Genomic DNA, 21,761 nt, shown 5'->3' with positions numbered 1-21,761 from the left:
AATCAAAAAGTTCCTTATAAGCATTTACTAGTATGAAAACCAAGATACTAAGAAGGCGCACTTGGATAAATGAGTTGCATCACACAACATTAGATGAATACACAGACTGACTCCATAGCTTTGGTTATTGGTCTATAACACAAGCTGAAACTCTTGAAGGCAGGGCTGCACTGGGACAACAAATCGGCCCTGGTATTTTGGCCCAGACAGGTCCCATCCATCCAACCTTTCTGTTTCTTCTCCATTTTTTTCTCCATTCATTATCAAATGAAGCCAGCACAGAGCTGAAAGGTGGATGTGTTTATGGGCCTATCATACAACAACAACAACAAAAAAGACCACAGCGTCATCGGACATGGTTCATCGGCCCACCGGGAAAGTGCCTGGTGTGCCAGATGGCCAGTCCAGACCAGCTGCAGAGAAAGTAAATCCACAATTTGTCGGATTCCCTCACAGTAATGCCAACGCATAATGTGCTTAGCTGTGGTTTGTGAATTCTAAAACCCACTTCATTGAAATAGAGAGAAGGTGCAGCAAGGAAAGTGTCAGCTCACGTGTTTTCTGTCCTCAAAATGTAAACACCCAGGGTCACGTACAGTGCATTCTGCTTCTTTTCCATGAGCATGACCACAATCTGGCATGACACCTTTTACTAGTCCATTGGCATCCTGTGGTCTTTTTCAAAGCTGGCCAGACTTTCTGAATGTCTCGCCTCAGACTTCTCAATAAATGGATCCCTGTTGGCAGTCTTAGCTCCTCATCACCTACCAAATGGCACCATGCTACAGGTTTGACCAAGTGTCTCTCCTCTCCCAGTGGGTGTTTTTCCGACCACACTGGCACAGCCATGGCACCTTTACGCCGTCATCATCTCTCCTCCCTGTCAGAAAAGTAGACGTCGCCGCACCAGTTGGCAAACTTTACAGCAGATTTTTGAAAAACATGATCAAATAATTATCTTATGTTTTCAGATACTGGTGTGGGACATTAGAAAATGGAAAGTTGTGTATCCTCCAAAATAGCTGGGAATGAAGTCAAACTGTTGAAGTTGTTTTTCGTGCTCTTGTGGGCTCATCAAAATATTTGCGGGAAATATCTTAAGCTCCTTTACGATTCAGTGTCAGTGTCCTGCCAGTGCAGGAAAAGATAATTTGTCTGCGCTGTCTTATGTTCAAAAAACAAGCAAAACGTGCAACACAGAAGCAGACAGGTATAATCACATGTACAGTAAATCATACAGTGGTCCGATCTTGGCTTGTGCAGTCATGTGCACCCTCCCATTTCATAAATCATACTTGACAACACACGCATCACAACAGGCAGCATTTTTTTTTTTTTCATTTGTGCTTCTCCCAGACAGTGACTCTGGCTGTGTGAGGAATGCATGTTAGGGAAAACACCTGTATACTGTCGGTCAGGACGTCTTCTCTCCAGACGTGCTGACACACTTTCCTGAATACAGGTTAGCTGTGTGGTATGGAGCACACCTGGACTGCTCCGTCAGACACATTCACACAATCACATGGCTGCCTCCACTCTCTCCCAAGAATCCTGTGTAATTTCACTGTTTCTTTCCTGAAGATTCAGTAAGCCTGGCGTCTCCTGTCTAAATTAACAGGTTGTTCCCAAACACCCAGACCTCCCGCGGCTTCTTCCCTGAAACTTCAACCTGTTAACCACTCGCACAAACATTTTGGGTTCGATGCTCTGAATCCTAAGTGCTTTCGAATGTAAAAACACTAAAAAGATGATTTATTGGATGTGGTCTGCAAACAGTATTCAAACTGGATAGATTGGTTGACAACACACTGTTTAATAGTTGCTCTGATTGGCGGCGTTGTGTTCAGATTATGTTTTGTTCCCACAAAACTGGTCACATTATTTGTCAGCTTCTGTGTTCCCGTGACGGATGGAGTCGAGTCCCCCGTAGGGATCCCATTGTTGGATTAAATATAACTGAAACGGCCTCGGATCATTGAAAATCTCCAGATGGCTCCCAGAATCTTTCAGCACACAATTACACTGCTCTCTCAAGTAGTAGTGATAAATGTGTGGATGATTTGAAAGTCCAGAATAATTATCTCACTCCTTTTAATAACTGCCCCTTGTTATACTTAGTGTCGCTACCAAGTCGTTATGAGTAATGACGTCGATGAAGAGTCATTATAGACTCATAATGATTTTTCTTTGTGGTTTGACTCAGCTTTGCATTTGCTTGCTTGTTGCTAATGTTTTTTATTTCAACTGCAGAGCTTCTACTAAAAAAGCTTACTTGTGACCTTGGTCTCGAAAACATTAAAATGTTGTTTTCTGGGGGCTGAATTTTGTTTTCCCCTGAAAATGATTTTTATTCCTATTCCTTCTGATCCATATGTAAAAGAGGCTCTGACCCTATTTGTCTGAACCCATCTGAGCCCAATAGAAAACCAACCCGAACAGTCATTTCCGTGTCCAAACCCGACCCGAGACTAATAGTAGTAATTGATGTAAGCTGCACTGGGTTTGTGGTACCTCGTCACTGACACACATCGTCATTGCTTGTTTGCCCTTAAAATAGACACATGTTGTGTAAAGAAATACCAGCCCAGCTAAAGTGACAGACTCGACCCGAATCCAAGAATCATTTCAACATTTTGGTCTGAACCCACCACAGCTTTCTGGTGGGCTCGGGTCGGGTGCCCACAGTGGACATGAAGTGAACTGCATAGATACAGCTAATGCTGCTCAGACAACAAACACAGAATCATCATCACTCTAAAAATCACACTAAAAACCAGCCATGTTGTCCTCTCATTTCACGTGATGAACAGCCACAGCCGTTGAGTTGGTCTCTTCACCTCTGCCACAATATCCGTCATCATTTCTGGTGTGTAACGTAGTGCTGCAAAGAGGGACACACCCTACAGCAGATCATACCGGCTCAAACCCAACTAGACAGTGCAAGAACATGCGTTCAAGATGTGGAGTGAGGATGAAAGTTGTATTTCTCCTTAATACAAGCCAGCATGTCATCAATGCTTCACCTTATGTGCCAGGTTTTCTGCAGACATGAAAAACAGATTTTTTTAATTGGAAGAAAACCAGGTATTTGAGAAGTTATCTTAGATGAAATGTCTGTCTTTATGTGTATCCCTTTCTTCCATGTAGATGTTTCCTGAAGCTGGGAGAGTGGCAGCTCAGTCTGCAGGGGATCAATGAGAGCACCATCCCCAAGGTTTTGCAGTATTACAGCCATTCCACTGAGCATGACCGAAACTGGTACAAGGTCAGTACCTCCCCTTCATCCCTAACCTTTCACTTTTGACTTTTGCCTGGCCACAGTAAAATCCTAGCTGTGTCAGCAGGAGGCTGCCCCGACACCATTGTGTCATCAGGAAAACTTTAGACCCCATTTAAATAACCATTTAAACAAACATAACAGAGCTATTTTTCTATACACAGTTCATTTATTTTGCTCATCAGACTGTCACATTGCTTGTTCCTTTCCTGATGCATCAAATAAATGAGGTGATGGAATAGCTGAGAGTATCTCTGATTTTTCTTAAACATGCCTTAGCTGCAGGCTACAAAGATGTCACTACCCCCACATTACCCCTCTCCCCATCCATCCTCATGACTCCCTGTCGCCTGTAATAGCTGGTTGTATAACGCAAGAAACATTCAACTTTTATGTTTGGATGAGAAAAATTACAGGCCCTTGGGAGATGTCTGTCCCCTTAGTAAACTGGAAAAATGCATCTTAAGAAACGTGGAAGTCATTTCCAGGTTCCACCTCTTGGAAATCCAGCTTCACCCAGTGTGTACCATCTGTCTGCAGGCCTGGCACGCGTGGGCCGTGATGAATTTTGAGGCGGTGCTACACTACAAGCACCAGAATCAGGGACGCGACGAGAAGAAGAAGAAGTTGCGCCACGCCAGCGGTGCCAGTGCGAACAGTGAAGCCAGCAACAGTGACAGTGAAGTCGAGAGTACTGATCACAGTCCTGTGCCATCACCGGGACAGAAAAAGTACAATGAGGGGAGAATGGCAGAGGATGAAATGTTATTCTCTGCGATGTCTTCTCCCAGCGATCCCAATCAAACCAAGGTACAAACCCTTAGTTTAGGTACGCACAATACACACAAATATGTTGTCTGCATTACTCATGGAATGTTTCATTCGCCCAAGCAACAGACCTCATCCAGTGTACAGTTTTAGCTCACATGCAATTGCTACTGAAAAACTACAGATCCCAATAGAGGGATGGACAGACAGATAGATTTATGTGATAGATATGTGTTACACAGCAGTTGTCAGACACTTTTCCCCAGAAGGCACAGTTTTAACAATTTTACAAAGTCTCTTTGTATCTTTGCATCTTTTACAAACAACACAAGCCGAGCACTGACGTACTGCATTTGTCAAGATATTACTAAACTAAAATCTTCTATTTGTACATCAATCTCTTAAGACTTCATTCCAGTTTTGCTCAGTCTTTGCTGAATATTTGAGCTGTAAATCATAGTGACCCTTGCCATCATCACTTACAGTGAACACCTAGAATACAATGTGTTATCGAAATGTTGCTTATTTGATTTTGTCATGCATGAAATGCCCTCTGTTGTCTCTGCACAGGATCTCTCGAAGACGTTGCTCATGTACACAGTTCCTGCTGTTCAAGGTTTCTTCCGCTCCATTTCCCTGTCCAGAGGAAACAACCTGCAGGACACACTCAGGTGAGTTAAATGAGTAACACAAGCTTGATGCACAGCAAACACACGGCAACCTTTGTCATGGACACTATGTGGCATGTTGGAGTAGGAGGACCTCTAGTGGTTGTTTGTAATTTCACTATTCCATTCTCCTGTATGAGCTGGAAAACAAGGTTCCTATTTTAATTCTTGTGCTGTTTTTCCCTGTTCAGGGTTCTGACTCTTTGGTTTGACTATGGTCATTGGCCTGAAGTGAACGAAGGCCTGGTGGAGGGCATCAAGACCATTCAGATCGACACCTGGCTGCAGGTAATACACACAGACAAACACACATGGCATTTAGCTAGAGATAGAGAAGTTTGAAAAGGGAGACCTGTGTAAGGGAGAATGCTTTTGTAAGATAAATGAGTAATGCTGGTTTCAGTGTGTATTTCCAAAATACTTTAAAACAAACAATATCGGCAGTTCCTCCTCACTGTGTCTGTGCTATAGCTCATATTTTATATATAACCCCAGGTTTGTATCCATGTCTCTGCTTTTCCAGGTGATCCCTCAGCTCATAGCTCGAATCGATACCCCCCGAGCCCTGGTGGGGCGCCTCATCCACCAGCTGCTCACAGACATCGGACGCTATCATCCTCAGGTCAGTCTGCTCACACTGCTGCTAATGCTTTATATGTTTATATAAAACCGAACCAAGACCACATTTGTGTTAATAACTATATAACCAAGCAGTACCATCAGTGAATAGTGATGAATTGCTGGATTCTTCTCTTTTCTCGTCCAGGCTTTGATCTACCCACTGACTGTGGCCTCCAAGTCCACCACCACAGCACGCCACAACGCTGCGAACAAAATCCTGAAGAACATGTGTGAACACTGCAACACTTTGGTTCAGCAGGCCATGATGGTAGAGACACTAAATCATTTATATTTTTCATCACTGGATAAAATAATCTTCATCCTTTACTTGAAGTGTGATGCAGATTTGTTCTCGAGCATGAAACTGAAGCTCGTAGGGCTGGGTTTTAAAAGATCGATTCTCTGATTAAAATCGATCTTCATTTAAATGATCCAATATTGACTCATAAAATGGATGAATCATTTTAATATATATATTTCCCCATTAGTGAACCCATTTTACATAAGAACAGCAGCAACATTTTAGTGAGTTAGCGAATCGCTTTTCTCATCTCGTATCTATGTCCACTTGTCCGAAGACACATTGAGACAAAGTTTACGTACACACAGGCCCTGGACACCGCCCAGACTCACAGAGCGACAAAGACAGTGAAGCAGAGATGAGAGGAGCAGAGTCTGTTAATGTAAAAGAGCCAGTGTTTCTTATTTGTTGTCATTCAGTTCACCTGCCACGTGCAGCACGAGACGCGCACATACACAGGACATCAGAGTTAAAGTGACCGGAATGATACAGATTCATGATAAATACTAATTTCAGTGTCAGACTGAATATTCCTGCGAATTCAAAAATCATTGTTTTTTGAAAGGGTTATTATTACTATGTTATTATATTATCTTAATATAGGTAGTATGAAATCATAACAGCCCTACCTTATTATCTTAATAATGCACCGACAGTTTAGCAGATTCCTTGCACAGTTTACATCTTCAGTTTTCTGACAATTTCTTGCATATCGCGGCATAATTGGTTTTGTAAACTAAAATATCCCTAACTGAATCAAAATCTATGAACACCAGAGTTAGTTGGAGGAAAAAGCAAAGAGCAGTCTGATCTTTTCATACCTGTTTTTCTTTATCCAGGTGAGTGAGGAACTCATCAGGGTGGCCATTTTATGGCACGAGATGTGGCACGAAGGCCTAGAAGAAGCTTCACGTCTTTACTTTGGTGAGCGCAATGTCAAGGGAATGTTTGCTGTGCTGGAGCCTCTACATGCCATGATGGAGAGAGGACCTCAAACCCTCAAAGAAACCTCTTTTAACCAGGTGCGTCTCCGAATGGGGTTGAATTTATTCCTTTTTTAGTGCAACAACATGATCTGTCTAACATAGATTAAAGATTGCAAGACACTTGGTTGTGTAAATGTGTTAAAAAATTAAGCCACAAATCAACATGTAACTTTTTGATATGTTTACTTCCTGAATTGACTTGCTGAGATGTGACAACAAAACCATATTTTGCTTAATTTTTGAACTAAAATAAATCAGTTTTTCAGGATTTACTTTTACATTGACATTACACTGGCCAGTCACTTGCACCCAGCAAGCTCCCATGACCAGTACATGTAGGGCCGGTGCCTGCATGCTGAGTGGCATGCCCGTTATGGAAATGCAGTTGAGCTTGTTTGATTCAGAGAAGGGGATTTCTTTACAGTCCACTGGGCCACTGATACAGTGGAATTGGCTCCTGTTAGCCTGTCTAACTATGACTGATGGAACCATTGTCACTGTGTTTGTGAGAGAGACATACACAGAGAGCTGAAATAAACACAGTGTTGGGCATTTTATGTTATGGCAATTGTAAAAAATAGTATTCCATTGCAATAATAATGACGTTGTGCTATAGGCTTATGGCAGGGACTTGATGGAGGCTCAGGACTGGTGCAGGAAGTACATGCGGTCTGGAAACGTCAAAGACCTGACTCAGGCCTGGGACCTCTACTACCACGTGTTCAGACGCATCTCCAAACAGCTGCCACAGGTGAGTGAGACTATGGAGTCAGTGCTCTGAATTTCTTATAAGCTACCTTACATGGATAACAATACAGTTCTACAGTACAGTATATAGATAGATAGTTGTTTCCTTAAGTACAGGAAAGTATTAGTGTTGCTTTGACATGTTCACCAAAGGGACAAAGGCCCCTTGTATTAACAATTATCTTGGATGACCACCTGTGATCAAATCTCCCGTCCCTCACTCTGCATACATATTAACAAATAATTAGATACAAATGTCAGTGAACTTCAACTAAAAAAGCTGATATGAATCAGATAAATGTGGATGAAAAGAGACCAGCACATCTATTATGGCTCTAGTGGGAAATCAAGCTGACATCCCAGCAGCTCTGCATGCCGACGTCCATTCCAATCTCTCATCAGATGTGATGAGAAATGTTCTTCTCTTTCATGTCCGAACTTGTTCTGTGATCTCCTGACAGGGAAATCCCAAATACTGTCTGTTAGTCACGTAAAGTGAAAAAAACTGTCAGACAGCTTTAAAAACAACAATATTATATATTATATTAACAAAATATACTGTTACGCACAAATACTACATCATGCATTTTCTGTGTTGATTTTTTGTTTCACTCAACTCATGAAGAAGTCATCCGAGGCAGAATCTTGCTCTTTGAAAAAACTTTAATTGATAAATCCTTAAAATCTTTGGAGGGGTTGAATATTTCTGATTGCAACTGTACATACATCGTACTCTCACGGCTGTAAAAAGTTAGCCTACTCTATACAGATGAACGTGGTATTAACATGAACATGGCTTCGGTGTAACAAGTGATCAACATGCTAGGTAATGACAAAGACGTTCAACAACAACACAAAGTCATAGGTTTACTTTTCTAGCAGACAATGTTCCCACCTTGCTGCATCCAGGCTCCAGCTGAGCTCGGCTCGCCTACTATTGTTTTCAACTTCCTTTAAGTTCCCTGTTATAGTCTAACTTCTGCAAGAAGAAAAAATTCCTGAGCTTAACTTCCCGTGGAAAGTTTCCAGAAAGTTTCCGGAAAATGTTCCGCCACTTAGCAACACTAATCAGAATCGATACAGGCTCTTAAACATCACACAACCTGATTTCTACATTGATTCAGAAAAGAACAGCAACATAAGTTCTTTCAAACACATTCATGTCAGTGTAATTATAGATTTCTGTCTTTACAGAGTGAGAAGTAAATATGTGTGATAAAGGAAGGTCAGTGTTTGATTGACAGCTGATCTCTGTGCGGAGCAGAAACGTCACCACGACGAACTTTGATCAACAAACATGGAGCTAAAAGAAGTTAAAGATTTACACACAGAATCTAAATCACTGCTTTTAATGACTCGAGTCTATTTGAGTTTACAAAACTCCGGTGTGTCTTCATAACTATAAACACTAACTCCAGCATAGAGAGGCTGAGTGAATGTGGTCTGGACTCTGTGGAGGAGAGTCATGGTGTCAGAGACGCTGTAGAAGGACAGAACACCTGCACTCTGATCCAGGTACACTCCTACTCTGGAGGACACAGGACCTGACACTGGAGTGTTGATGCTGTTGTAACGAAAGTTATAACTGTTTCTATCCCAAAATAATGACCAAGATGTATCATTGTATCCAAATATACATTCATGCGAGTTTCCTGCTCTGCTGATATTCTTGTATGTGACTGCTACATAAACTTCCCTGACCTCCACCTCCCAGTAACAACGTCCAGTCAGACTCTCTCTCTACTCAGGACCTGACAATAATCAGTGAATCTGTCTGGGTGATCAGGATAAGACTGATGTTTACTCATACGTTTTACTTTTCTGTTTAGCTCAGCTAATAAAAGGCTGTTTGATTACTATGTTTGGATCCAGTGTGATTTCCTGTGAATATTTTAAGAAATCAGCTCTGGTCTCTGGCTCTGGTTGTGGCAGTAAAACATCCACTTGAGACACAATCTGTCAAATCTTTGTCTCTGTCTCACTCAGAATGTCCTGTAGTCGACCTCTGACCTGTGACACAGCTGCTGTCACATCCTCAAAGTACCTCAGAGGACGGATCCTGTTGCTGGATGAGTGTATAGATTCACTGAGTGGTGACAGTGAGGGGTAGTTGTGTAGAAACTGGTTGTGATCCTCTGTGTCTGAGAGCTGCTTCAGTTCATGGTCTTTCCTCTTCAGCTCAGTGATCTCCTGCTCCAGTCTCTCCTGAAGCTCTCTGACTCGACTCACTTCAGTTTCCTGCTGGGATCTGATCTGTTGCTTCACATCAGAGCTTCTTTTCTCCAGCAGACGGATCAGCTCAGTGAATATCTCCTCATTGTCCTTCACTGCTTTATCAGCAGAGCCATTGAGGGCCTTCTCCTCCTGTTGACGCAGCTTCACATCTTTCTCTGTGTCCTGGACTTTCTGCTGGATTGTTTGTCTCCTCAGCCCAAGCTCTCTCTGCCTCTCGGTCCTTTCTGCTGCAGCTGTAACTGTGTCGTGGTTTTTATGTTCCTCCATAGAGCAGAGATGGTTCTTACACTGACACACCTGTGAAGGGAGGAGACACAGCCATAACCTTACTGGGAGGAGCTGGTTGTGAGTTTTTATCTGTGTTATCACATCTCAAAGTGAATAGTTGCACTGGGAACTGTCACATTCAGCTCACAACAGCACAGCTTGTAAGAATCACATTCTTCAAAGTTTCCAGAGAAGTTAACGAATTTCAATGGAATAAAAAGCATCTTACAAAGGGCTTCACAAATGAAAAACACCTGGAAAGTACCAACTATAAAATACAATTTCTAAAATTTCTAGGAATGCAAATTGCATTTTGAAGCGTTGCGTGTGTTTCTCCTTTTGATAGAGGAACATGGGTCTTGTTTCATTCATCCATGTCTGGATGAACTCATTGAACAAAATGCCAGCACGAGTGGTGATGGATAGCTCGAAGTGATGAGACAGAGAGATAATGGAAGTCAAAACAAATGATGCAACATCGTGTTATAACATTGCCATTAACATATTGTGACATAGATTCTACAAGTTGCAGCTGTTTGTCTCTGGTATTGGCTTCTCACAAGCTCAGCTGTTAACCTTCAGATGTTCACTACCTGTTGCGATGAACAATTGCTTCACAATTAAACGTTTTCCTCCATTGTAGATTTTCAGTATTTGCCAACCGTTGCAACCCCTGTCTGTTTTTACTTTGTAAGCAAGATTGCAAAAAAAACATCAGCTCGGGTTTCCCGAAAATCTTGTCAGAAGGATGTAGTATGTGTCAGGGAAGAAATCATAAAATTTTTATTTAAATTTGATGAGGACCTGAGAGCAGCCAGAAGTGTTGAAATATTTAAAGGAAGCTTGAAACAGACCTCTTTAGCCTTGCTTAGGATAAGGTGTGGTTTACTTTATTTAATTGCATCTGAATTGTGAATTTAGATAAAATATTATATGTTCTGTCTATGTTTAATTGCCAGCATTTCATTTTTTAAATCTTATTCTTGGATGTTAAGTCAATTGTAAAGCATTTTTAAACTGCACTAATCTACACAAAAATTGTCTGTACAATTAAGTTTGACTGATTGATTGATCTTTATAAACCAGTGTCCACATTAATATTGTCATTAAGTGGCACACAGCTGGATAAGCTGCTCCAGCTATGATGAACCTGTCTGAGGCAAGTGATGCCGATGTCAGAGTCAGAGTCAGTAGCACGGCATCAAGAGCTTAAACTTCACCAGCTCCAGCTTTTGTTGCTTCTGGAGTGAAGATGAAATTGGTCTGATAGATGTCATTTCTCACAGCTATCATCACATTGTTGAGGAATGACATTAAAAACAGTTCTGTCAGGAGCAATCACTTCACAGAGAAAATGGAGACAGGCATACTATTTGACAGTGTGGCAGAGTTCTGCTTCTGGGGGGATGCTCCCCCGCTGCGGCATTACAGTAAGCAGCATGACATACACAGCACTATAATAACTTGCTGGGAGCAGTGCAAATATTTCCCCCACAGGGCATTAACATAGATATAAACCCTCTCCAGGATGCATCCAGACAGTAGCTTCACAGCAGGTTGAAGCTGTGCTGGAGTCACCATTCATCAGAATTAACAATTTAAGCGCAAAAGCCTTTAAATAGAATCCAGAGTCTGATTGTAAGCAGGTTAAATCAAGGATTGTTGACTGTAGACAAGTAGATAATAAGTGTATTGATGCTCACACCGAGTGAAATGTTCCCGAGTGATTTACTGAAGGTTGCGAATCCACAACTTTCTGCAGATAAGACCTTGACTTGAATATGAGCCAGTGTCTTTCACTCTGTGCATATTGCTGAAGGCACTATTGACAGGAGCTGTTTAATCAGTGAATTCTCAAAAGTAACCGTCTCTTCTCTGCCACCTCATCATCTCTCCACACAGCTGACCTCCCTGGAGCTGCAGTACGTGTCTCCAAAGCTGCTTATGTGCCGGGACCTGGAACTGGCCGTACCCGGCACTTACGACCCCAACCAGCCTATCATCCGCATCCAGTCCATCGCCGCCTCGCTGCAGGTCATCACCTCCAAACAGCGCCCACGCAAGCTCACCATCATGGGTAAGATTGGGAGAAAATTGCACAGGCCTTGGATCTGTACCCATTATATTAGGAAAATGGATCAAAGAGCATTTCTAGTCATATGCTTTCAGCAGGCGTGGGCCATCACATTAGAGAAAATTCAATATTAATATAATCTTCCGCCCAAACAACAAAAAGCTCCAAGGCCACGATTTATTTGGAATTCATCAGTCATGGCAAAGTTTTGTGTGTAGATAATACACCAGAGGGAAAAAATCTTCTCTACCAACAGAACCAAGGTCAAACCAGTGATGAACTTCATAAAAATAGAACTAAAATGACCACAGAAAAACAAGGCTCTGCTCCAATGACGTACATCTTTTATTTTCCATCCCAGGAGAAATACTGCATGCAGGCACACATTGGATCCTCCCAACATTGCTAATGGTCATTAATTCAAATGCATAAATAAATAGGTCTGACATCTAATCCTCATACTGTAAGATGTGAAATACAACACTGAAGTGCTCAACAGTGGCTCAGCACTATAAAGTCTCCTTGTCCCGCAGCAGAATCCTCCGAATATCAATCACAAACGGTTCACTGTACTTCACTCTTCTCCAATGGCCAACGTGATACCTTGTTCTGATGTATCCCATAAGTGTTACACATCATCCTGTGTAAAAGATGATGGCCAATATATCACCTAACCTCTGGAGCAGGACTTCAGATTAAGACCTGTCACCTCACTCCAGGCCACGTAGATTTACTGTCCGTGCTCCCTGCCCCTAGAGACTCGGCACATCGCTCACAGGGACTGGCATTGAACTGGGGCTTTGTTTTACTCCTTCTACTGGAAGCATCAGTCAACTCCATTAAAACAAGTTATTTATGAGAATTACAGTGTGGGGGAAATCATTGTAATGTGGTCTGTTTAGAATATTAAGGACAGTATGAGAAAGTGGAACAAACAGACAAGTGACCTCATCTGTACCTCAGATAAGTTCAGCCTATTTTACTCTGTGTCATGATGAAAACTTGATTTTCCTTAATAGAATCAAGTTGATGTCACAGTTCATATTTTCCACTTCGCTCCGCTCCATGTGATTTAATGAAAAAAAAAATGAATTGATTAGAGTGAACAGATAAAACTTCAGAAATGAAGTTCACAGAGTGGAACTTGTGAAGCCTTGAGTTCCATCTTTCAGAAATCACATGTGGGGTTCCTTTTCATAGCGGTTATTTAGAACTCAACTCCTCATATCTGTTTCTTTGTGTCTGTGCCATTCCAAGTCAAACAGAGTGAGGGATTGCTGGGACAAACCGTCCCTGTGAACAATGTGGTGCATATGAAATCATTTACTGGGTGCTGAAGACATTGCTTCAGGCGAGATAAGCGGAGAGATGCAGGTGCAGAGCAGCAGGAGCGCACCCTGGAGAAAACAGCCAGCACTCCTAAGTCCAAACATATAATGTCTCTTACACAATGTCTTAACCCCGTTTATAGCAGCACATCAATGTTGTGTTTGTGGCGCCCTCTGTAGGCAGCAATGGCCACGAATTCATGTTCCTGTTGAAGGGCCACGAGGACCTGAGGCAGGATGAGAGAGTGATGCAGCTCTTTGGTTTAGTCAACACACTGCTGGCCAACGACCCTGCGTCACTGCGAAAGAACCTCAGGTAGAGACACACACACACACGCACGACCATGTCTCCATGACTTCAGAGAATAGACCATTGACGTACATTGATTTCATGGAGACTTACTCTCACATTAACCATATTGACTACTTATCTAACCTTAATCTTTACCTAAACCTAACCATAATTATTGTCTCGACAATGAATTGTTTGTTTGTCTGTTTTGTGATTGTGGTTGTGTATTTTATTGAACAGCATCCAGCGCTACGCAGTGATCCCCCTGTCCACCAACTCAGGCCTGATTGGCTGGGTACCGCACTGTGACACCCTGCACGCCCTCATCAGAGACTACAGAGAGAAGAAAAAGATTTTGCTCAACATTGAACATCGCATCATGCTAAGGGTGAGGAACCATTCAGATTCATAAGGTTCCTGCTACCTTCACATTAAAGACATAAAGCGTACTACTTAAATGTTCGATATGAGCAAGAAATTAAATCATATGACTACTGTTTGATGAAACAACTTAATGCTGCTTTTGAACAATCTACCTTTATGGGTTAAACATTCAAAACATTCTGATTTTGTCTCAAATGATACAGTTTAATTTCCAGGGAGAGGCACATCAGCCAAAACTTGGGGGTATCATTCTACTTTTACAACTGAAAACAAAACCACCAAAATCTAAATAGTGTTTCTCATGTATCATTTAATGTAATATAAACATGTAAATATTGTTTGTTTACGTTGTTAGAGCACAGCCTTCACTGTGCTCAGTCAGTTAACTCATTTAGTAGCATTAAGATCATTCCAACGCTCACATTCCCAGGATGCAGTTTAATCATGTCATCTTATTAAATGCAAAGCCATGTGTAAATGAGCATTCGTGTACATATGTTATTTACTGGTTTGTGCAAACAGCTGGTCTCATTCATGAAACAATTGTAAATATGTACTTTTCACATTAAACATCCTCAGTGAATACTAAATAGATTCATCAAAGCTCAAGAAGCATCTGTTGCTGGTGATTATATTTATGAATATCAATTAGTATTTAATGGAGACACAGTCATAGGTCCTGAATTGGCATAAATGAAGTCTCCCACCCCCGAGAAATGCCTAATGAGAAGGAGGCTAAGGAGCACACACAAAAACAACATATTAGAAATTCAAGTCTGACTGGTGCAGAGCAGGATGACCACGTAGTGTTTGGCCACGACACCATTCAGTGGGAACACGGATAAAACAACAACATCGAGAAGATAAAAACAAGATTGTTACTCCTGACCCAGAGGCATTACAGACATTACTTTAAATGGGGACTTCTTTAAAACAAACTGCAAATTTGCAGACATACCTTTTCTTCTACCAACTATGTATAAATGAAAATGTTTTATTTCCTATTTCTTAATGATATTTTAGTTATTAATTATGGGTTACATTCAATTAAAGCCTTCCTGCAAGATATTATGCTGAGCTGTCAGTCAGGCAGTAAATCAGTTTTAGATAAAGAATGAGGACGATGGGAGGGTAAGACAGTGATAAATGGTCGTCTGAGAGTGTGAGGCATGGTGTTTCTTTCTGAATCTAAGACTCAACAGTAAATTTTCATTCTGGACTTTTTCTCTTCTACCTCAAGTTTGCAGGAAACTGTTTTCTATAAAACACCGACAGTTTACACCCTAATCTTTACAGTCGTTGGGATGGTGGCGAACCAGGCTGCAAAGAAAGACCTCTAGTAGTCTTTATGTGTTGTTTTTTTGTCTGTAATGTATCATGGGCTTTCTGAAACTCTTAATGTTGTGCGTCATCACAGTTGCAGGTTTATATTCCTTTGGTATTTGTTATCTTGATTGCATCGTTTGACTTGAATGATCCCTTGTTTTTCAGATGGCCCCAGACTACGACCACCTGACACTGATGGAGAAGGTTGAGGTGTTTGAACATGCCGTCAACAACACGGCAGGAGATGACCTGGCCAAGCTCCTCTGGCTCAAGAGCCCCAGCTCGGAGGTGCGATGCTCTGCTTTTCTGTTAACAGATTGAGTGTACTTGATCTTTTCAGCATCCATCCTCATTTTCAGGTGGTCCTGAGATAAAATGTCCCCAATGAGTGCTTGGTTATAGAAAAAGAAAACCTACTTCTCTATAAATAAACATTTTAGAAGAGGTATTGATGTTCTGGCAGTCTTTCATTAGATAAGAGGAATAATAGTATTTTTAACTGAGTCCAATTTACGAGTCCAGTCTCTCACATTTAAAATAATTGAAGGAAAACACTTGTAGTGAAGTGAAACACTTGGAACCACTGAAGACTCTATTTTCTCTCTTTATCCTACTTTCCAACAACTGACGCAGCAGGACTTTACAAACAGACCTTTAAATGACATGCATAACACTTTGTGAACCTGATGTTCTACATGTTTAAGTGTCTGGAAAGCCTGCCCGAGTGTTCTCTGCTGTTCTCCACACTGCTCTGCTCGAATGTGAACCAGAAGAAATCTCATAACCCAGATGTTCCTTCTCCTCCAGGTTTGGTTCGACAGGAGGACTAATTACACTCGCTCCCTGGCTGTGATGTCAATGGTGGGCTACATCCTCGGACTGGGTGACAGGTGAAGTCTTGCATTATCTCTAAATGATTATAAGAATAATGACCATTAACATTATAAAACATTAACAACAAGACAATTTTTCCATTTGTCAGGCATCCGTCCAACTTGATGCTGGATCGATTAAGTGGGAAGATTCTCCACATTGACTTTGGAGACTGTTTTGAGGTGAGAAGAGATTTTCTAACCAAACATTGACCTTTTACATTTACATGGACACCGATACTCTGACAATTTACGTTATTCTAAATTTTGAATATGGTGTATACACAAGTTACTAATAGAATACTCCATTCATATTCAAGATTTACATTTTGATGTAGCAATAAGCTGTGAAAACTCCCATAGGACGCTATAATGCAAGTGAGATGTATACATGTTTGTATAATTCGATTAAGGTTTGAATACTACACATGATTTCAATTAGTGCTTGGTCAGCATGTGACCTTTTTTCAGGTTAAGGTAATCGAAAATTTTTGTTTTCATGGCAGTGTCTTACTCAGATTATTAACAGTTAATATCAGAGTATCTCTGTCCATGTACACGTAGCTATCGTTGCCAACATATTATTCTCTTTTATTGATGAGACTAAGTTTCATTACAACCTTTGACAGGTGGCCATGACCAGAGAGAAGTTCCCTGAGAAGATCCCATTCAGACTGACGAGGATGTTGACCAACGCCATGGAGGTAGGCAACTCCAAACACTGTGTGTGTATTATTGTATGTAGAAAGTTTTCTGTCGGTCAGAAATCTGTTCAATAAAGATTCCAGTGAACTGCAAAACTGAACTTAAATTCTCTCAAAGCTTTTTTACTTTTGTCAAAATGATCATCTTTTCCAAGTGCGCAGCGCTTTAACAGAAACTATGACTCACTGTGGCATTTATTGAATGAGCAGAGATGAAAACGAATTAAATATGAAAGCTTCAAGGGTTTACATTTTATTCAGTAGCTCCTCTACCAAACCTCAAAGCACTTCTTCACTTACCTTCCAAACCGTATGACACAAACACCAGATCTAAGTTCTTATTTTGTATGCATTTTGTAAAGTGTGTGTCTGACTATGTGCCAGGTGACAGGCTTGGACGGTAATTACCGCATCACGTGCCACACCGTGATGGAGGTGCTGAGGGAGCACCGGGACAGCGTCATGGCCGTGCTGGAGGCCTTCGTCTACGACCCGCTGCTCAACTGGAGGCTCATGGACAGTAAGTGAAAGGAGAACAGTAGCAGACACATTTCATGCTTCAAACACAAACAAACACAACAGCATCACTGACCATAATAAGGAAGTGGATGTGAATTAGTTCATCCCAGTATAATGAATGAATGTTGTGCAAATTCCTCCACTTAACGTACATTTAATCATCACAGGCTGAGTCACTGTTTGGCTTATATTGCTAAATGGAGCCAATGATGAAAGAAGTGGTGTCGATGTCTGAAGGTCGTCGGTTACATTCAAGAGTGAATGAAGCGGCTTCCCAGCAAATACTTTCAGAGTTGCCTGGAGGAAGAAATTGAATCCACAACAGACGAATACGTTTTATCATAAATGAGGCTCATTATTTACTTTTTTTAATTTAATCAAATTTTAATAATCCAGTAGTTTGTTTCTTGTGATCATTAAAACATATTTAAAATAATGGACTGGAGGGGGTGAAACGCATGTTGTTTACATTACTTATCAGTATAGGCCCTTCAATTTGTGTGTGTGGAATGTTAATCTCCTCAGGTCTTTCCAGTTTCCAACGATGATACTCCTGCAATACTTTAATTAGTATTTTTTTATTTACTGTAGTTACTGTATGGAGAGAATTTACTTTACTTCTCCTGTAGAATGTCTGCTGTTATATTTCTTCCTGGGGCTTTGTAATCCATCATGACAACTGGTGGTGTTCTTTGGATATTTAAAAAAACTGAACAATCAAACAAAAAACTTGATAAATCAACATTGTGTGTCCTTATTCATCTATTAATTACAGTAAAGTCTAGAATAGCACTCAGTAGAGTGCAGTCTTCTGTCCAGGCCCAACAGTCCCCATAAAAATCAAGATTCATTAATCTTCTGTGAAATCAAGGAAAATGAAAAAACAAACCAATGACTTTGTTACTTTGTTGAGTGAAGTAACACAACTTATCTTGTTCTGATGAATGAAATTAATTGCAGCCATATTGACTCTACCAAATATGAAGATGTCTTACTGAACGCTGTGAGAGGAGCTGAGCCAGATTATAAAACAGTATCTAGCATCCAGCCTTGCAAACCTGACAAACCACGCTCCCAACCAGGCACTATATTACTTACAATTAGCAGCGAAGAATAGTCCAAACCACACCTAACCATATCCTTACACCAACATCTAACTATATTTGGAAGTTGAACTTCCTTCCTACCTGCAGGTGCATATACTTACATTTTTACAAACATGCTGCAGACGTCCGTGTTGTGCATCTAGTGCAGCATGAAAGCTTTCCCCTGAAATGTTATCATCACTAAAGATAATAGTGTGAAAACAGCATGTGATGTGGTTTTGCAGCATAGTTGCACAGAAGGATTGTGAACACAATATATTTATAACACATATATGGGCACAAGCATGTCATTTATTTCAAAATGGGGTCATTTTGCTCATTTAAGAAGCAAAGATATACCTAATCATACCTTTAAAATAAAGCTACGGAAATATTCAGTAATATCACACTGCTGAGCCACCTTAATCTCTGCAGGGGAATTTTGTTCACCTTCACCGACCTAACTTATTCATTGTTTCTCAAGGAATTAAAAAAAGAACTTACATACTTTCCCCTGTTGGTCCCACAGCGACCATCAAAGGCAACAAGCGTTCCCGAACCAGGACCGACTCGTACACTGCAGGACAGTCAGTGGGTGAGTTTGGAAACTTAAGTTACCGCTGGTTGCTGTTTCTGTCTTAATGATGTGAGACCGAGTTTCTAACCTGTGAGTGTTCGCTGTCGTCTGCAGAGGCTCTGGAGGGAATAGACCTCGGAGAGACCACACACAAGAAACCAGGGACCACAGTGCCTGAATCCATTCACTCCTTCAGTGAGTCACCACTTCATTTATTTTCTTTCCATGGATTATCTGTAGTTGTACAACTCTTTGAGGTTTTCTCTGGCTGCTGTACCACAGTGGCTGAGTTATTCTAATGCAGCACTCAGGCCCAATTTGATTTCCCTCAGCTGTAAAGAGTGTTGGTGGAGAGAGGGAGCCATTATATTTGATGAATTTTGTGAAGTTGTTGATGCCAGTGTGTTTGTGTTTTCTCTTTTGTTAAGTTGGAGACGGCCTGGTACAGCCTGAAGCTCTCAACAAGAAAGCTATTCAGATCATCAACAGAGTGAGAGACAAACTTACAGGTGAGTTCTGCAGCACCCAACAGGCACAGACTGAAAAAAGACTCCGGACAAATCGTTACTAATGTACCGTTACAGACTCTCTCCCACTTGTTAACCATGTCAAATCTGCTGATGTTCTGAAACAAAAATATAGTATAAGATTCATTAATTTGTATATACACTTTTTTCAGTGCTGCAGTCCTGCAAATGATCATTGTTACCCGTCTGCAGATATAATATCAGGACTGTAGTGGGGGGGGGAGAAACAGCGTCTAGTCACTTGATAACGTCCGATTTGGAAATGTTTTATTCAAATTCAACACCATTGTTTACTGAGCATTATATGACAATGCACATTGGCCATTTTCACAATGAATTAACTCTGTGTATGTTGTTATGTGTTGGTATTATTAAACATGCATAGTAGAAATATACTGTTTTAATATGTTTTGGATGCTAATATCTTAATTTGTAAAGCGACTTGATACTATAGCTAGATAGAAAATAATATTTGAGTAAAAAGTGCAATATTTGACTCTGAGATCTAATGGAGTAAATGTATAAATTAATATTTAAACTGCAACACTTAAGTAATGTAGTACATCAAATTTGTATACAGTAGTTGAGTACATGTACTTAGTTACATTATATCCTTGTTTATCCCACACCAGTACATATAAACAATTATAATAATAAAATGCTAATTTATTGAAATATATAATTCAGTTGCTCTTGTCTCCCTGTCTATAATATTGTTTTGTATATGGGGGACTACAGTTCATCCACCATTTTAATGAAGTCGCGCGAGAGTTGCCCCAAAAATGATAGTTTACCCAAATTTGTATTACCACTACAGTCCTGCATATGACTTAACTGTAGGCTTATCAACCACATTTTTCTGTGGAGGTAAAACCCTAAAATAGCCATTGTGTTGCTGGTTAAATTCTTTTAAAACATGAAGGAAATCTACTTTTACCAGGCTGAACTTTCTGTCAAAGGTGGAGCGTTGTGACGAGAGTTTGTTCCTCTACAGGTCGAGACTTCTCTCACGATGAGACGCTGGATGTGCCAACACAAGTGGAGCTCCTCATTAAACAAGCCACGTCGCATGAAAACCTGTGCCAGTGCTACATCGGGTGGTCAGTACTCCTTGACATTCCCTGCTTCACTGTTTAGTTAGAGCAGTGACAAAGCCTGGATGTTTAATTTGTCTGAAGTCATGTTGTGATTAATTGAATGACCTATTACCTCTTAGCAGACTTTGATGAATATGGTTTTTCCCTCAGGTGTCCATTTTGGTGAAGACAAGTCTGCAGCAGCCAAGGAGAAGCACTCCACTCAAAGAGAAATCCACTGAAGCCACGATGCAGATCAACAGAGGATGTTTTTTTCTTTGTTTTTCAACTGCTGTCGAATTGTACGATTTTTCCAGTGACACATTTTGAGTTTATGACAAAATACTTGTCGAAATGATTCTCTGCTTTTATCCGATGATCATTTCTTCAAATGACTCTTCCACATATTTAACGCCATGATCACTACAAGCTCTATACATGTGGCCAGAGTGTTGAAACATTTCTTACCTCACTCAAGGTGAAACCCTTCCAGTCCATTGTATCATTTTGAATTGAAGAGATGATCTGCCTTTTTACTAACTCAAGCATTCTTTCAATGTAAACTGACAAGATGGAAGTAAAATTTGATTTGAATTCATCCTGAAGTACTGTGTACCGGCATTTGTGTGCCAATAAATCCTGCAGAGAAACCACTGTCTCTGTGCTGTGTTCCTCTGACATTGGCTGATCTTGTTACACCCACTCTGGTTATAAATAGAAAAGGGGGAAAATTATGTTATAAAAATCGTTCATTTTTTGGCATCGGGTAAGTTTTTTTCTTTTATTGAAAGACCAGGTGTACCTCTCCCCTTGTTTTTCTCACAGTGCCCACAGAGGGCACTCTAACTCCTAATAAGATCCTCTCTACTTAGGGGAGGAGGTTGCACTCAGCAGGCCAAAACATAAACCCAGAACAAAACTACATTTCCAACTCTCGAGGTGAGAGTACCTGCTCTAACTGGAGTTACTCTATATTTATTTCTATGTTAAGAACCACAGGGTGACATGGTCATTCACAGTAAACTAGTCCCTGACAAATAAAAAATAATCCCAACGCCCCAAATTGCAGAGGCAGCAGTGGAGACTTAACTCTCAAATTGGTTTTCTTTGCAGTTTTCTGGTCAATG

At 40.8% G+C, this 21,761-nt stretch overlaps 1 protein-coding gene across 2 annotated transcripts in view; it reads left to right on the top strand.

The window, feature by feature from the left end:
- The window catches only part of mtor (mechanistic target of rapamycin kinase), a 90,958-nt gene extending 69,674 nt beyond the window's left edge, over positions 1 to 21,284 (top strand). For both annotated transcript variants that reach the window (XM_053424464.1, XM_053424463.1), the window contains exons 38-58: positions 3,148 to 3,265; positions 3,818 to 4,087; positions 4,616 to 4,716; positions 4,905 to 5,001; positions 5,237 to 5,335; positions 5,480 to 5,602; positions 6,475 to 6,657; positions 7,238 to 7,372; positions 11,773 to 11,947; positions 13,453 to 13,588; positions 13,805 to 13,952; positions 15,440 to 15,562; positions 16,082 to 16,164; positions 16,257 to 16,329; positions 16,776 to 16,850; positions 17,235 to 17,370; positions 18,984 to 19,049; positions 19,146 to 19,226; positions 19,460 to 19,540; positions 20,553 to 20,658; positions 20,806 to 21,284. In XM_053424464.1, the coding sequence (XP_053280439.1) occupies positions 3,148 to 3,265; positions 3,818 to 4,087; positions 4,616 to 4,716; positions 4,905 to 5,001; positions 5,237 to 5,335; positions 5,480 to 5,602; positions 6,475 to 6,657; positions 7,238 to 7,372; positions 11,773 to 11,947; positions 13,453 to 13,588; positions 13,805 to 13,952; positions 15,440 to 15,562; positions 16,082 to 16,164; positions 16,257 to 16,329; positions 16,776 to 16,850; positions 17,235 to 17,370; positions 18,984 to 19,049; positions 19,146 to 19,226; positions 19,460 to 19,540; positions 20,553 to 20,658; positions 20,806 to 20,821 (2,425 nt within the window). In that variant the 3' untranslated portion in view covers positions 20,822 to 21,284. The remainder of the gene's footprint in view (positions 1 to 3,147; positions 3,266 to 3,817; positions 4,088 to 4,615; positions 4,717 to 4,904; positions 5,002 to 5,236; positions 5,336 to 5,479; positions 5,603 to 6,474; positions 6,658 to 7,237; positions 7,373 to 11,772; positions 11,948 to 13,452; positions 13,589 to 13,804; positions 13,953 to 15,439; positions 15,563 to 16,081; positions 16,165 to 16,256; positions 16,330 to 16,775; positions 16,851 to 17,234; positions 17,371 to 18,983; positions 19,050 to 19,145; positions 19,227 to 19,459; positions 19,541 to 20,552; positions 20,659 to 20,805) is intronic.
- The last annotated feature ends 477 nt before the right edge of the window (positions 21,285 to 21,761 follow it).

The sequence above is a fragment of the Pleuronectes platessa genome, chromosome 6 (assembly GCF_947347685.1).
Source record: "Pleuronectes platessa chromosome 6, fPlePla1.1, whole genome shotgun sequence".
Lineage (NCBI taxonomy): Eukaryota > Metazoa > Chordata > Actinopteri > Pleuronectiformes > Pleuronectidae > Pleuronectes > Pleuronectes platessa.
Note: the sequence above shows the minus strand (reverse complement) of the source record. Positions and strands in the feature narration are given on the sequence as shown.